At 46.0% G+C, this 14768-nt stretch overlaps 1 protein-coding gene across 5 annotated transcripts in view; it reads left to right on the top strand.

The window, feature by feature from the left end:
• GLYR1 (glyoxylate reductase 1 homolog) overlaps positions 1–14768 on the top strand; it is a 31085-nt gene that overhangs the window by 2574 nt on the left and 13743 nt on the right. For all 5 annotated transcript variants that reach the window (XM_036920515.2, XM_057487731.1, XM_036920512.2 and 2 more), the window contains exons 4-7: positions 7525–7663; positions 8194–8436; positions 13476–13562; positions 14488–14544. In XM_036920515.2, the coding sequence (XP_036776410.1) occupies positions 7525–7663; positions 8194–8436; positions 13476–13562; positions 14488–14544 (526 nt within the window). The remainder of the gene's footprint in view (positions 1–7524; positions 7664–8193; positions 8437–13475; positions 13563–14487; positions 14545–14768) is intronic.

Below are 14768 nucleotides of genomic sequence, written 5' to 3'. Positions count from 1 at the left end.
ACTAATTCTGTCCTAGAGTTGAAATCATGGCTCTTAATTTGAGATTCTTTGATAGGTTATATAAGTTATAGTGAGGTGATGAATATGTATTTACTTGAGTTTCTAGTGATTTGTTAAGCTTTCTCATCATTACATCAGTTTAATTACTTGGGTCCAGCCAGACGGTTTGATTTCTTTTAGTAGTTGTATTTTATGATTCTTATAGGAAAATGTAGTTTTGGGTTTGAAAAATACCTGATTTTTCTAATTTAATACCAGTGGTTAAAAAATATGTTTCTAGAAATAGTATTCCATAGCAAAATCTCTCATGGTGTTCTTCACTCATTTGGGAGTTTTTATACGTTGATTGCTCATCCTGGTTTAGAGTTTGCGTGTCATGTCTACCTTCACCATACAGACACACCAGTATACACAGCCCCAGTTCTGTGACAGACCCACCTAGTAGCCTTTGATAGCATTATTCTGAGGGAGTCATGGCTCAGAGCTGTGAGAGCCAGGTACACTCTGGAAGAGGGAATGTTGTTATGCCACGATTTCCCAAGAAAGGTTGACCTGGTGCATAAAACAAATGTTCCTAGTGCAGCCACACTCCACATTGCTGCCACCAAAGGGAACTTCCAAGAAGGCAACTGTTACAGTCCCTGCCTTCCCGGAACTCAGGTGACAAGTCATAAATGCTTCCGGTGGGATTCAAAATCTGCAGAATGAGTGAGAGAAGTCATTATTAAAGGGTTCTAGAACAAGAGTGATCAGTGGGGAGCAGCCAGTTCAAGAAGGCTGACAGAAGAGGTAGGATTTGAATCCACCTCTGGAGGATGAATAGAATTTGGATAGGCAGGAACAAGAAGGGCGTTTTAGGCAGTGGGGATACTGTGAACAACTGGGCATTAAGTTGGATATATGGGCAGAAAGAGGCTCCCTGCCTGGGTTAAAGATCTGCGCTTGGAGATGGTTGGCCCATCTTGGTTAGCTAAACAAAGTACACAAGTCTGAAACAAAAATTGGAATTCATAGAAAGTAGGGACTTAATCAGATTACAGGAAGCCTGAAAGCCATTGTGTTCTTAAAATTAAAAGAAAAAAATGCCGGAAGAATTAATTGATCCTGCAGTATTATAAGTACTACAGATAAGACACAGAAAATTGAGGTAGAGTAAATTTCAGCACTGAACCAGGCAAACAGGTGACGCCAAAGAAAAGGGTGCAAGTAGTGAACACAAAAGTAACCTGTTGGTGATAGTGATGTGATTTCTAGCTGAAGTCTTTCCAGGGGATTCATAAGCAAGTAGACACAGCACAACCATTAGATACATTTAAACCTTTTAAACTCTCTTGAAAGAGTTCCACAAAAAAAACTATTTAACAGTTAAGCTGACACAGGACTAACATTTTTTTGTGCTGAGGTAGGTGACTTGCTGAAAGGAAACAAAGGGTCAGAATATGTGGCATTCATGGTGGGGAGAGGGGTACTTGATGATCAATGTTAAGGAGGTGCTATTTAATGTCTATATATCTGAAGGTGAAATCTCTAGATTGTTGGGTAACAGAAAATTACTTGAGGGGAAGAGTTCTGGATTTGTTATCATCCTAACGTGCATTCAGATACCAGTTCTACCTCCTCTATGACTTGGTCAAGCTGTTTGACCTTTCTGGACCTCTGTGCCCTCATCCATGTGTGGGGACAATGCTCCTTACCTCATAGTCTTGAAAGAGAGGTATGACACATTCATGGTGTGGTTTGGCATACCGTAGGTGTTCAGCAAACGTCAGGTCAGGGTATAGCTCTACTACAAGAGAATAAAAAGGTGGTGAGCAGCAGATGCCTTTAAGGAAAGTGTGGAGAGACATGGGCTCTGCGCCTGAGAGAGGATTTGTGTTTGGAAAGAAAGGTAAATGAGAATTGGAGTTTCATAAGGATGTCAGCTAGGTCCACTCTTTTGACTAAAAAGACTTTAAACACATAACAATGCATTGTTCCTTTTTTTTTTTTTTGGTCTTTTTTTCTTATTTTTACATTGTTCCACCTTTATGTGGGAAACTATATTGTGCCTCACCAGGAGTGCCGTGTGCACTGCAGTTGATCCTCCCAACGTGATCTGTGCAACTAGGCAAGATCAGAAAAGGGACCAAGTCAGACAAAAGAGTAGGAGTCTTTAATGTGAAAAAGCAAAAACTGAAAAAAGAGCACAGTCAGAATTGATGAAATAATAGCTTTAAGGAGATAAACACTGAGTTGTTCATGAACTGTCATTCATTTCAGCAAAGGGCACCACGAGTAGAGTTAATGTGTGACCGTGTTCAGGACATATGTAAGAAGCACTATAAGAAACACACAGGTAAGAGGTCGTTCAGACAGGAAATGCGAGTGGACTTTTTAGGGATGAGAACCACTTTGAAGGGCAAAGCCACGAGTAGCTGTAGAAGAAGCTGTACCTCACCTTAAACGCTTGATGTCGGGGAGAGGGGCATGTGCTCCTGGCACACCCTGGGGTGGAGGCTCTGAGGTTTCTGGGGCCTCTCCTTGCCGGGCAAGAAGTCAGGGGGGCTGTTCCTGTGTTCCTGAAGAATATAGGATTCAGTCAGAGATGTTCAGTTTCAAAATTGACATACTACTTATGGAAAAAATGTATAATTTTCCTATATTAGCAAAAGGATCTTAATTAAAGAGTGACAAGGGTAGCCCTTAAGACAAGATAAATGATGACTTCAACCATTTGGAAGAAACCCAATTTTTCTCTCGCCCTCTGTGGGCCAAAACATCTAACAATTTGTGTCGACATCGCATTGTTAGGAGGAGAGGACCAGACCTTCCTAATCAGCCTGTCTTGTAAGGGAAGGACTTAGTAAGGTGACCGGATCTGGTTGGATTTGGCTGGCCGAGTCTGGGTGGCCACAAGGGAAGTTACCCATAGTCATTTCCTGTTTGATGGATATACGGAGGGAAAAAGAACTTCAGTGTAACTTTGCCAACTTCACCAGGTGACCACAGCCGAAGATTACGTCTCAGGCACAAATGAGGGCCCACCTTGAACAGGTTGGTTGCCCATCAGAGTCGACATTGAGTCCAGGGTTTAAAAGTTTGATCAGTGCTCACAGATGGCAGAATGGAAGGAGTTTGTTTAGTTTGCACATGCTCAAAAACTGGCAGATGCAAACCCGTTCAGACAATACTGTGTGCAAACAATGGGCAGGTCCTGAACGACTACCTCAGAGTTACTATAGCAGTCTTTGCATCTGATCCTCGCAACAGCCTTTTCAGCAAAGGATAGGATGGTTGTTCAGGTTCTTACTTTTTAACAGATGTAGAAATTAAGAGGCAGGAGATTTGTGTATTTCAGTAATAAGATGTCCAGGATCCCAGCCTGAGGTATTTTTTATATCAAGCCAGATATAAAGTGGGACAGCTAGGTGTGAGGTGTCTGAGTGAATACTAAACTAACTTCTAGAAAAACCTGTGGCCTATAATGAGAAGCATGCAGAGAAAACCATCTGAGCATCCTTTTCTCTGTTTACCTGGCACCTAATTGGCCCTCCTCCCCTCCATCCGGCACCACGTAGTGGCTGGAGACCTGGGCCAAGTGGGTAGCGATGCCCACTGCCACTGGGGTCTGGGCCGAGCCAGCAGCTTCCCCCTCCCAGGCCCGGACGACAGCTCTCCCAGTGGCTTCTCTTCTCCCAGTGCCGGCAGCTCCTGTCCTGCAGGTGACTCCCTTCCTGGCTGAGGCAGCGACCCCAGGAGCAGGGGTCATGCACCAGAAATGACAGAGTCTGGCACAGAAAGAAGTGACTGGCCATGTTGGCATAGGCAGTGCAGCTTGAAAGCCTCACCCAGCATTTGGGACAGTTTCCAAGATTCAGAACAAAAATCTTCTAAATTTATCTGTAAGTCTTTGTTGATGTCTGTAAGGTAATTGTGGCTTTAAATTAACTGAGAAATTCTTAGTTATATTCTTAGTGGTTTTTTTGGTTGTTTTTTTTTTTGATTTGTGGTTTTGGGTATGTTGATTTCTGAGTAGCTTAGACTTGGACCTGTGACACCTCAGTAATCCCCAGCTTCTCGCAATGGTTTAAAAGGAGGACAAGCCCAGGAATTATTTACTAAGTACTGCTCACCAAAGCCAGATGGAGAAGCAAGCCCGCGTCTTGTGCCACTGTCCTGTTCTCACCTTTGGACTGTGCATGTGCTTCCTCTCTCTCCACCCCGACTCCTGCCCGGGTCATCGTGTCTGTACAAAGTCTGAGACACATACGTGAGTGTTTTGAGGTTGTTGATAGACTGGCATCTTTTATATGATGCCTACATGGCATGATTTTAATTTAAGGGGAAAGCAAGGCAGAATTAGCAGAAGTTTTTGAAAATGTAAGCTTTTTAAATTCATTTTGAGTGAAGTGTGTAACCTGAGGGTCATGTAGTGGAAGGTTTGTATTTACAAATGAAAAGAATTTGCAGCAGGTATATCCGGACACCAGGGTAAGTCTGCTGCCCTTGGCCGTGTTACCGGTACAGTTATTCTGGCAGCCAGACAGTAGCTCCCTGCCTGAGCAAACCCAAACCTACAGGCAAGGGCGTCGTGGGGCGGGGTAGAGCCCTCCGGGTGGTTAGAGCAGCCTTTGTTCTTCAGCAAAAACCTCCGTTGTTGATTTGTTGTTTTTTAAAGTTGATACATGTTTATTGTCACCCCACCCCTAACCGTGAAACCGTGCCCCAGTTCCACTCATCCCTTGTCCCTCAGCCACCCAGTTCGGGCCCACAGACATCCAGTCATTCTAGTTCCTCATGGGGTGTCCCTCCGGAGATGCTGTGTGTGTGACCAAAGCGTCACATGCTACTTTTGCCTCGTTTTTGCACAAGTGGTGGTGTGCTACACATTCTGCTCTGCATTTTGTTTTTTTTCCATTTTGCCAAATTTCTAAAGGGACCTTCCATTTCATTCTTGTAATGGCCTCACTGATTGCTAGGTAGTTTGTTTTCAGACGTTTACTTCTACAAACAATGTAATTAACTTCCTTGTACATAATAGTAAAGGTGCATACTTTAGACACAACTTGACTAAGTTTGCTTTTTCTGACTTCCCAGCCTGCAGCAAATTGGGCAGGAAAGGTGCAGCTCCATCTAGGCATTGGGAAGATGATATGAGGAAATCACAAGTTACAGCTTGTATCAGGACAAGAAACAACGGTCACAAAAATACCAAACAGCAGCAACGACCACAAAAAGCTACTAAAGCTCACAGCATATAACCCAGAGGCCGCAATCCAGCCCCCCAGTGAAAGGCATGGTTTGCTCAGTGATTATTTATTGAGCACAAGTTGCATGCCAAGCCCAGAGAATGGGGTGTTCCTGAAGCTCCAGCTGAAAAGCATACCCTCTTTAAGGAGTCAGAGGGTGTTGCATGCAGCCTTTAGAGAAAAAATTGCCATTCATATGGCTGAAGTGATTTCAGTTTGGCTTGCTTTCAAGAGATAGCCCCCCTAGGGCTCTGGTGGGCTGGCTTTTTTTTTTTTTTTTTTACTGTTTTTCTAAACAAACCCACAGGATGCTTCTCCAGCAAGAGATTGTTTCCTTAAGTAGCTTAACATTTCTTATATTTACCTTCTTAAAGTTATATTTATACCTTTAGTTCATTAAGCAAACCATTTTCACTTTTCAAAAATGGTCATAGAGGAAATTTTCATTGAGTATCTCAAATGTCAGTCTTCAGGATGATGAAATTTTGATTGTACTTTTCTAGAAGAAATAAGTAATCCATTTAAAATGCTTCACCACAAGATAGACATGAATTTATTGGCGCTTCCTCCACAGATGTCCTTACCTTCCTACTCCTCAGAATCAGAGGTTAAGGTGGGGATGGCAGAGGGCAGGGATAAGGATTCCACTGTCGTAAGCTGCTCCGTAGAAACGACCTTGTCGGTCTTATGCTGGGGCTCGCAAACAGCTTGGCTTGCGACCTCAGAGGAAAAGAGGTCTGTCCAGGGCCCCGGGGCTCGCACACTCCATCACTGATGCCTGTGTCATCTCCAAGCTGCCAGTTAAGATGGCAGCTTAACTTGCTTTTCAGGGCACGTCTGGCTTTGCATGTGATTGCTCTGTCCTTAAAAACCCTGTCAATGCAAGGAGAGGCAAAAGGTTCAGTCCAGTGATACCCTGCCAGGCAGTGTGGGGACAAATTTTAATTCCCTTTTTTCCTCCCTGTAGATTGGACCCATTGGCTCTGTCATGTAAAAACTTCGAACTTGAAAATGAGTGGGTCACTAGAAAGGTACCTGCTTGCCATCTGGTCGCAGCGCTGTGCGGCAAGGCCAGCATCTGAGTGCCCGTCATCGTGATGCGCTCTGGTCCAGTTGAGCCGGCGGTGACGTGCCTAGGCCTGGTTTGCTGTTGTGTTCGCAGGCTGTTGTGTTTGTGCAGACCCGGTGTCACAACCATTAACAACATTCAAAGCATAGGTTGCTGTTGGTACCTCTATTTTTATGTGCACATGTTAGCACTTTGACTATTATTAGTGGATGTTCTAATTTTCTCTGAAGGAGAGACCCTAAGTCAGTGTGGTAGCTCGGTTTCTACATCCTTAATCTGACCCACTTTTTCTGAAGGTTGTACTAAGAAACCTATGAGTGTTACAGGGTAAAACATGTAAATTAACTGTTATTCTTGGTGAGGCTATATAGTTCTCTCCTTTGTATTGGGAAACTAAACGTCATTTTGGGGAAACTACAGAAAGCCAGCCTGGGATAGATTTGTTCAGGTCAGTATGGTAGGTCAGATATTCCAAATTGACAACTGGTGGCTTTTTTCACTTTGTGTTATTCATTAATGGTGGGAATTAAAAATTAAGGATCAGAAAAGTATGTTGTACTTTGATCACAGGCATAATCTTGTTTTTAAAGTCCTCCTTTTGTAACTGCTGCCCTCATTCCAAACCATGTGTCACGTATTTTATGTGGTTTGGTAGCCATGGATACAATCATTTATGAACAAATATAGGCTCCATAGCTGTAAATAAAAAAAAAAAAAAAGACTCCAAACCTGTAAGAGTCACAGGTTTTAGATGATGTGTTTCCTTAGCCCTCTGGCATAACGTCTCTGATTCTTAGTTGATGAGCCGTCCGTTTGGCTCCAGTTCTGGACGGGCAGTAATGCTGCTCTGGTTGATCGGCCTCCAGGTCTGCCCCTGGGACCCATGTGGGAGATGGGCAGCATGTCCAGGTTCCTCTGCCTGCTGCAGATGGCAGGGGGTGTGGCTCCACATGGAATGCTGGTGACCTAGGGTGGAAATAAATGGCCTGCAACACAGTGACTTCGTATAGAGGATGTTCTGGTTTTGTTTGTTCTGCTTGTTTCAGGAAAACATACATTTAGGCCCAAGAGCTTGGGGTTGTTGATGGAATGTTTTGAAAAAATGGCAGACTTATTTCAAAGTCCTGTTAAAGCAAATGAATATTTGCATTGTGCTGCAGTGAAGCCTTTGGTACTTTCTGGCATAGGTGTGTGGGTCACCCCCCCTCTGTGTGTGTTCCCTGCTAGTGCCTGGATCAAAGTGGAACAGCTAAAGCCGTATCACGCACATAAGGAGGAAATGATCAAGATTAACAAGGGAAAACGGTTCCAGCAGGCCGTAGATGCCGTGGAGGAGTTCCTCAGGAGAGCCAAAGGGAAAGACCAGGTGAGAGGCTCCGATCCTCACTTTACGCCAGCACCACTATGTTTTTGCATAGTAACAGATTTAATGTCACCCAAACCTGAAACTCTCTTCTTACGAAATGTCAGTGGAGAGAGTGCTACCTCAGTTCTAAGGTATCAGCATTTTGCTAATCAGCTTGAAACTCCATGCATGTGGCTGACCTTTCTGGAATATAATGTTGTTTTTAGGAAAGTAACGTGGACCCAGGAGAAGTATCTCAGCCTTGGGTACAGCACAGGCATTTCTCCCTTTTAGAGCACGCAGATTAGGAGCACAGCTTCTGGAATACACCCACTGCCTGGGTGTCTATCGTACTCCTTAACTTTGGGACTGTGGGCAAGTGACTCAATTTTTTTTTTTTAATCTACGTCGCCAGATGTAAGTGGGGATGACAGCAGAACATGTTTCATGGGGCTGTCTATGAATAATTCACATAAAGCTCTTATCACATAAATGGTGGGGGTGGTGGCAGCTGTTGTGGCCGTTATCATTATCACTATTAATACTTTCAGACGTCATCCCACAATTCTGCTGATGACAAGAATCGGCGTAATTCCAGTGAGGAGAGAAGTAGGCTGAGCCCAGGTGATGAGAAGCGCAAGCTGAGCGTGTCTGAAGGGAAGGCGAAGAAGAACATGGGAGAAGGAAAGAAGAGGGTGTCTTCAGGCTCTTCAGAGAGAGGCGCCAAGTCCCCTCTGAAAAGAGCCCAAGAGCAGAGTCCCCGGAAACGGGGTCGGCCCCCAAAGGATGAGAAGGTTTGTTTTATTTCTGTAGCTTCTGGAATTAGTGACTACCTTTCATGTGTGGCAGAGTTGAGCTCTGCACTATACTACAGCTCACTGAGTGTACTTAGAGTCCTGTGCTAAGTATCACCCTGAAGAATCCTGTAGACCAGGGGAGGGCCACAGCCTGGATGCTCGGGTATGAAATAAGAACACGGCGCATAGGATCTCACAGTCGACAGGGAGGGTCACGGCAGGAGAACAGGCCACAGGCCACCTGAGCCAGCATGTGAGGCTGGCACGGAATTCCGGAGACGGGCATAGGCTGTGCAGGGCTCAGTGTTGACGTGGATATTCTCAGCACTGGTCGAGAACGGGAAGGACAGTGAAGAGAGAAAAGTAGGTAGTCCCTGGATTTTGGAGAACCTCGAGGTCTGCTTAAGCAGTGATACTCTCATGAAGTTAGTCGGGGGCCGTGTAGGTATTAAAACCAGGGGTCGAGGTGGCAGTGTGCTCCAAGCTGTGTGTCAGTGATTGTGGAGGACAGAGAAGAAAGGCCAGTTGGAGGGCACAACCCAGGTGTGCAGACATAAGGAGCTGTATGGAGCTGTACTGTAGCACATACTAAAGGGGACTACGTGAGAGGCACTTCAGAGGAAGAGTTTGTAAGATTTGGCCACTGGTTACATAGAGGATGGATAAGGAAAGGGGAAGGGAAATGATTTCAGGTCTGTGCCTAGGGAAGTGGTGGTTCTTCGTTGAGAGCAGAAGAGTCAGAAGAGCTGCTTACATGGCAAGAGGACCCCTCTGTTTCCATTGTGATGGATTTGAGGTGACTCCTAGACATTCAGGGAGCCTGGAGCAACATCAGGATGGAAATGTAGATTCAGGAGGCAGATGTGTGGAAAGGATGTTGGATCCATGAGACCACGTGGGGCTTGTCTTTGGGGAAAGTAAGCAGGGAGAAGAGTGAAGGGCACCATTCTGCTTTGTTCGGGGTGGGGAGGAGTTGGACAAGCCAGCAAAATAAAGTACCAATAACATGCCTCTCACCTGCTTCCTGAAAAGATTTGGTTCAAGTCTTAAAAGCCAAGGGAGGAGAATTCAAGACAGAGAGAGCAGTCTGTCAAAACACAGGGGAAGATTGTTAGAACAAGATCAAGGGGGAGCGAGACCAGATGGCTGGTGGGAATAGATGGGTGGTAAGGCTGTGATGAAACACTAGACATCAGATCAAGGCTTGCAGAGTCAGACACCAGCAAGGTAAATGGGTAGAAGGGGGGCCTCAGGTTCCACAGCCCTGACCTACCTCCTCGCTGAGAGCGTTGGGGGGGCAGCAGCTGGCAGCCCGGGGAGGTCATGCTCCATTCCCAGAGCGCCAGTCAACTTTGGCACATCATCTGGTTTTTCTCAAAAGTAGCCAGAAATACAGATTTTTTTATATGGAATGTTCCAGTTTTACACGTTAGAAGCTAATTCACATTTTTAAAACATTTTTAGGTCCAAAGAAGCATCTCTGGGCTGGCTTCAGCCTGTGGGCTGCCACTGTGTGATCTCAGCATTAGAGAGATCCTTCTTGCTGTTAAATGACCTGAGACTGGAAGTAGGTAGGAGTGACTGTCAGTGGGGACAGGCCTGGGTGACTGTGATCACAGGGAACTGCCAGCCAGAGGTGGAAAGGGTTTAGAAAACTCTAAGCTCTGGTGTGCAAAGAACTTCCCAGGGGGTATGATCTAATTTCATACAGTTGGATTGATTTCCTGGAGACGCAGCCAAACCCAGGCTGTCAGGTCTGATAATATTTTCCAAATTCTTACTGTCTGGTGTGTTAAGCTGCACTGACACCCGCTCTCTCACTGCACGAGTGGATGGATCTTGCTAACTCCTGGGCTGGCCCTGGAGAGAGACAACTTTTTAGATAAAGGGGAGTGTACAGGAGAGGTTGGGAGGAAGGCCTTGTGCTTCAATTGTGGCCCCATGACCTGCTGTAGCTTCATGATCTCAGCCAGCTACCTTGGCCTCAGTGTCTTCATCTGATCATGGGGAATAACAATAATTCCTGCCTCCTAGGCCGTAGTGAGTGTTAAAGGAGTAACCCAGGCAGCTCCTAGACCAGTGGCTGCAGTGCACCGCACAGGAGACGCCTGCATGTGTTCCCTGCGGTGGGGCTCATGCACTGAGTGAGCAGCTGTCAGTGCAGCCCCAGGGGTGGCCGTGGCTCAGGACTCTTCTCACAAGCTCTCGGTGAAAATCATTTTGCCCTTGAGTCTGAATTATTAATTATAGAGTAGTAACATTTAATTTGCTGTTCTCAGAGCCACATCTCCATCCAAGAACTCTGCCTGCCACCGACCTTTGGCAGGTCCCTTTAGAAGGTCTCCTTGCCTGGCCAAGCCTCTCGTAAGGGATTTGTCTGCAGGCAAGGAAGAAGCGCGGCTGGTGGTGCAGGGCAGAGGCGGCCATTTTAGTTCGGACCATTGATCTTAACTAAGCACCTTCAGGGATGCAGGGAATCTGTGCCCGGGCCTGGAATTTCAGTGCATCTTACAAGCTAATGTGTCCTGTGGTCTCAAGAGTGTATGTGTGGATAGAGTAATTGCCACTTGGCAGGTGAGCTCCTCTGTGAAACAGTGGTGTCCTGGCCTGAAAGGCGGCAAAGTCCCAGGTGATTGCTCTTCTGGGACGTCATCCCCTGTCCTGCGGGAATTAATGGAAAAGACTGACCTTGATGGCGGACGTGTTGATCAGTTGCAGGCTGGCACTCGGAGGTGTGCTCTCACCCTCTCTCTGAGGCTCTTATTTCCGAGTCCTGAGCTAAGAATGAGAACTACAACTCTGGGCACAAACTACCCCAAAGGAACGGAACTGTCAGTCCTGCGGCTCTCCTAAAATCCCAGGGCAGGGCAGCGGGCAACAGCGTGGGAGCTAAGGCCTTTGGACAGCGCTTGGTGGAGAGCTCTGTTCTCTGCCTCACTCTCATTCCATCCCTGTGGCCTTGGACAAGTCCCCAGGGTTTGCCGTCCGGAGTCACAGGGACCACTTCCATTTAAATGTAGAATTCACTTTCTCAGTTACACTAGTTAATATCAGGTGCTCCATGACATGAAACTAGTGGCTACTGTATTAGTGCAGATACAGAACATGTCCATCATGGCAGGAAATTATTTGGGTAGGGCAGTGCCGCACTAGGCCTCTTTTTCCCCCAAACTCTTTATTCAACTGAGCAGCTCCACCAGAGGCCAGATGTCTAGAGATAAAGCAGCATGGTAGGTAGACAAGGCCCTTCTCGTGTTCATTTCATCAATAAATATTGAACCCTTGCTGTGTGCTGGGCATGGTTCCCAGCATGGAATATAGGGTAACAAAATTGGCAAAGTTCTTGCTTTCATATAACTACTTTTAATAACATAGACCCTGAAGCCAAATTCCCTGGGTATAAATTTCATCCACTGCACTAATTATTAACTCTGTGACCATAGGCCAGGTTATTTAAGCAGTCCATGCCTCAGTTTTCTCCTCTGTAAGATGGAGATGATAATAGTTTTGTTTCAGGAGATTGTGAGGGTTATGTGGGAATATACGTATGAAAGAGCGCTTATAGTAATGTCTGGCACATGGTAAGCCCTACAAAAGCATCTTATATCATAGCATCAGCATCATGTTCCAATGGGGGAGGATTCAGGAGGTCAAGGAAAGCACTCTGATAAGGTGACATTTCAGCAGAGACCTGAAATGCACATGTGAGCCAAGTAGATAACTGTTGGAAGAGGTCTGCAGCTATGCAAAGGCACTGAGGCAGGCGCATGTCTGGTGTGTTTGGGGAATGGAGGTGGAGGGTCAAGGCGGTGCTGGGGAGTCGTGAGGGAGAGAAAGTAATAGGACATGAGGTCAGACATTAGCATGGAGTGGGGGTTGCAGAACATAGGATTCCATAGGCCATGGTAGTAAGGCCGATAATAAAGCCATTAGCTTGACTGTGAGATAGGAAGCCAGTTTTAGGAAGAGAAGTGACGTGCTTCGCTCTGGCTGCTGTGTACAGACTAGACTATAGGGGTCCAGAGTGAAAGCAGGGAGATTCCTTTTGCTATAGCCTAGGTAGTGGTGGCCTGAATGTGGGTATTAGCGGGGGTAGAAAGAAGAGGGGATTGCAGACTGCCAATTGTAAAGCCATAATTGTTGCTGTTGGATTAGAGGATGGGGGGAGGGTAGAATCAAGAAGGGATCCAAAGATCTTGGCCTGGTAGAGTGGAGTTGCCATTTCCTAGGATTGGGAAGACTGTGGAAGGAACCATTTGGACAGGGAAATCAAGAGTTCAGTGGGGCATGTTAAGATTCCATTAGATATCCACGTAGAAATGGCAGGAGGGCTGCTCTGGATGGAATATAGCCAATGGGGAAAGGGAGTATCAGGTAAAGTCAGTGGTGGAGGGCCTGGGAGTAGACCAGTTCTACAGCTGGAACAGCCCCTTTACCCAGGGTGGGTGTGGGCCAGCCTAGGGGTGAGGAGTAGCGCCCCCTTTCTGCTGGGTCCTCTCCTTGCATCAGTCTAGGGAGAGAACAGAGCTCTTGTCTCCCCCCACCCTGGGTTCTAATTCTGGCTTTGTCACTTAGTAGCTGTGAAATGTTGGGCAGATTTCCTCATTGGCACCATGTGGCTTTCTAGTTATTTTAGCTAGATGGATTTCTTCTGAAGTCAGTACTGTTTTCTTGGTGTCCATCATTTGCCAAGGAATTTTCCCCAACATGCTGACAACACTGCAGATTGTAGTTGGGCTTCCCAGTGAGCACCACCCTTGTGAAATTTAGGTGCAAGAACATTTTGTTATTTCAAGAACAGAGAAGGAAGATTGACTCTCTGTTGACATACCCTGTTTCTCCCAGTGGACAGTGATGAGGATGGTGCAAGGCAACTGGGACCTGAATTGACATGGAGACCGTGGAGCTGGCTGGGGGTTTCATTTGGGGTGGAGTGTGACTGAAGCTGAGCAGTGAGGAGGGATCCCCAGTCTGGGGCAGGAGGACATCTGCCTGAGGTAGCCCAGCATCTTGACCATCTGCCTTTCCCTCTGTAGGATCTCACCATCCCGGAGTCTAGCACTGTGAAGGGGATGATAGCTGGACCTGTGGCCGCGTTTAAATGGCAGCCGACTGTGAGTGAGGTAATGCGCTCTCCTGCAGCCCAGACAGCCCCAGCCTCAGGGCTGCTTTCCTGACCTGACAGTGTGACGTGCTTTTCCTTTCCCCCTTTTCTTGTATATGAGAATTTTTTTTTTTTAATTGCAGAACAGTGCAGAGGTGTTTGGGGTAAAAAGTGCAAGACTGTACCCTTGGGGGTGCTCACTTTTAAGCTTGATGTTAACTTATTTCAGACTCTTTGATACACCCTCCACTCAAACGTCATTTATATAATTACATACCCATGTGTAGTTTTTTTGGGAGTAGGATTGGTTTTCACAAAAGTGGGAACATGTATTGCAGATTGTGATACTTTATATAAACACACATTCACTGTCTGTATATACAACTTTGATGTTGAGGAGCTGCGTGTTAATCTTATCCTTGGTGTGGATGCACCATTCCCCTGTTCCTGGGCCTGGTCATGACAAGCCTTTGAAAAGTCCTGCGGTCGTTACCACTGTATTTGTTAATATCGATCCTCAGTGAGACGAGACCCTGGTGGATCCGCCACAGACCCATGTAAGCCAAAACCCTAAGATTGAAAAAGTCCTGAGAATTGATTTGGCTTTGTCTGCTGGGCTTTCTGAAGTGCCTGGCGAGGTCTGGCTTTTAAAAGTAATGGTATGCCTTTTAAATATCTTCCCACAATGTCAGTGGAATAATTTGTGTACCAGCCTGGTAGAAATGCCTACTCTTTAACCTCTGGAAGCCAGTTTTCCTCTATCTAGAGCAGGAGTTGTTTATAAAAGACTTGGACCAGCAAGGGGAAAAGAGTTTCCAGGTAGTTATAAAGTTGAGATCAGCTTCCAAGGGTGTTTCAACCAGAAGAGAGGCCAGTTACCAGGCAGAAGAAAGTGGCCTTTCGTGGAAGATAACTTGTTTTATTTAATCATTTTCTGGTTTCAGCCTGTTAAAGATGCAGACCCTCATTTCCATCACTTCCTGCTCAGCCAGACCGAGAAGGTGGGTTGTTTGGAGTTCTTGGTCCTTGGTCAGGGGCTGGCCTGAGAAGAGAGTGTTGCACCATTGGAACCTCATCCTGCTAGTCTGGAAGTGAGGCTCTGTCTGTACCACTGCCCGGAACAACTCGTTAAGAAGTCACATAGAGGCCACTTATGAATTAGGCATTGTTAAGATTTTAAAAAACAAACTTGAAACTCAGCAAATTGTGGTTGCCTTCAGAGTGT

Source organism: Manis pentadactyla, chromosome 10 (assembly GCF_030020395.1).
Source record: "Manis pentadactyla isolate mManPen7 chromosome 10, mManPen7.hap1, whole genome shotgun sequence".
NCBI lineage: Eukaryota > Metazoa > Chordata > Mammalia > Pholidota > Manidae > Manis > Manis pentadactyla.
The sequence above is the reverse complement of the archived record's forward strand: the minus strand, read 5'-3'. Positions and strand labels throughout refer to the sequence as shown.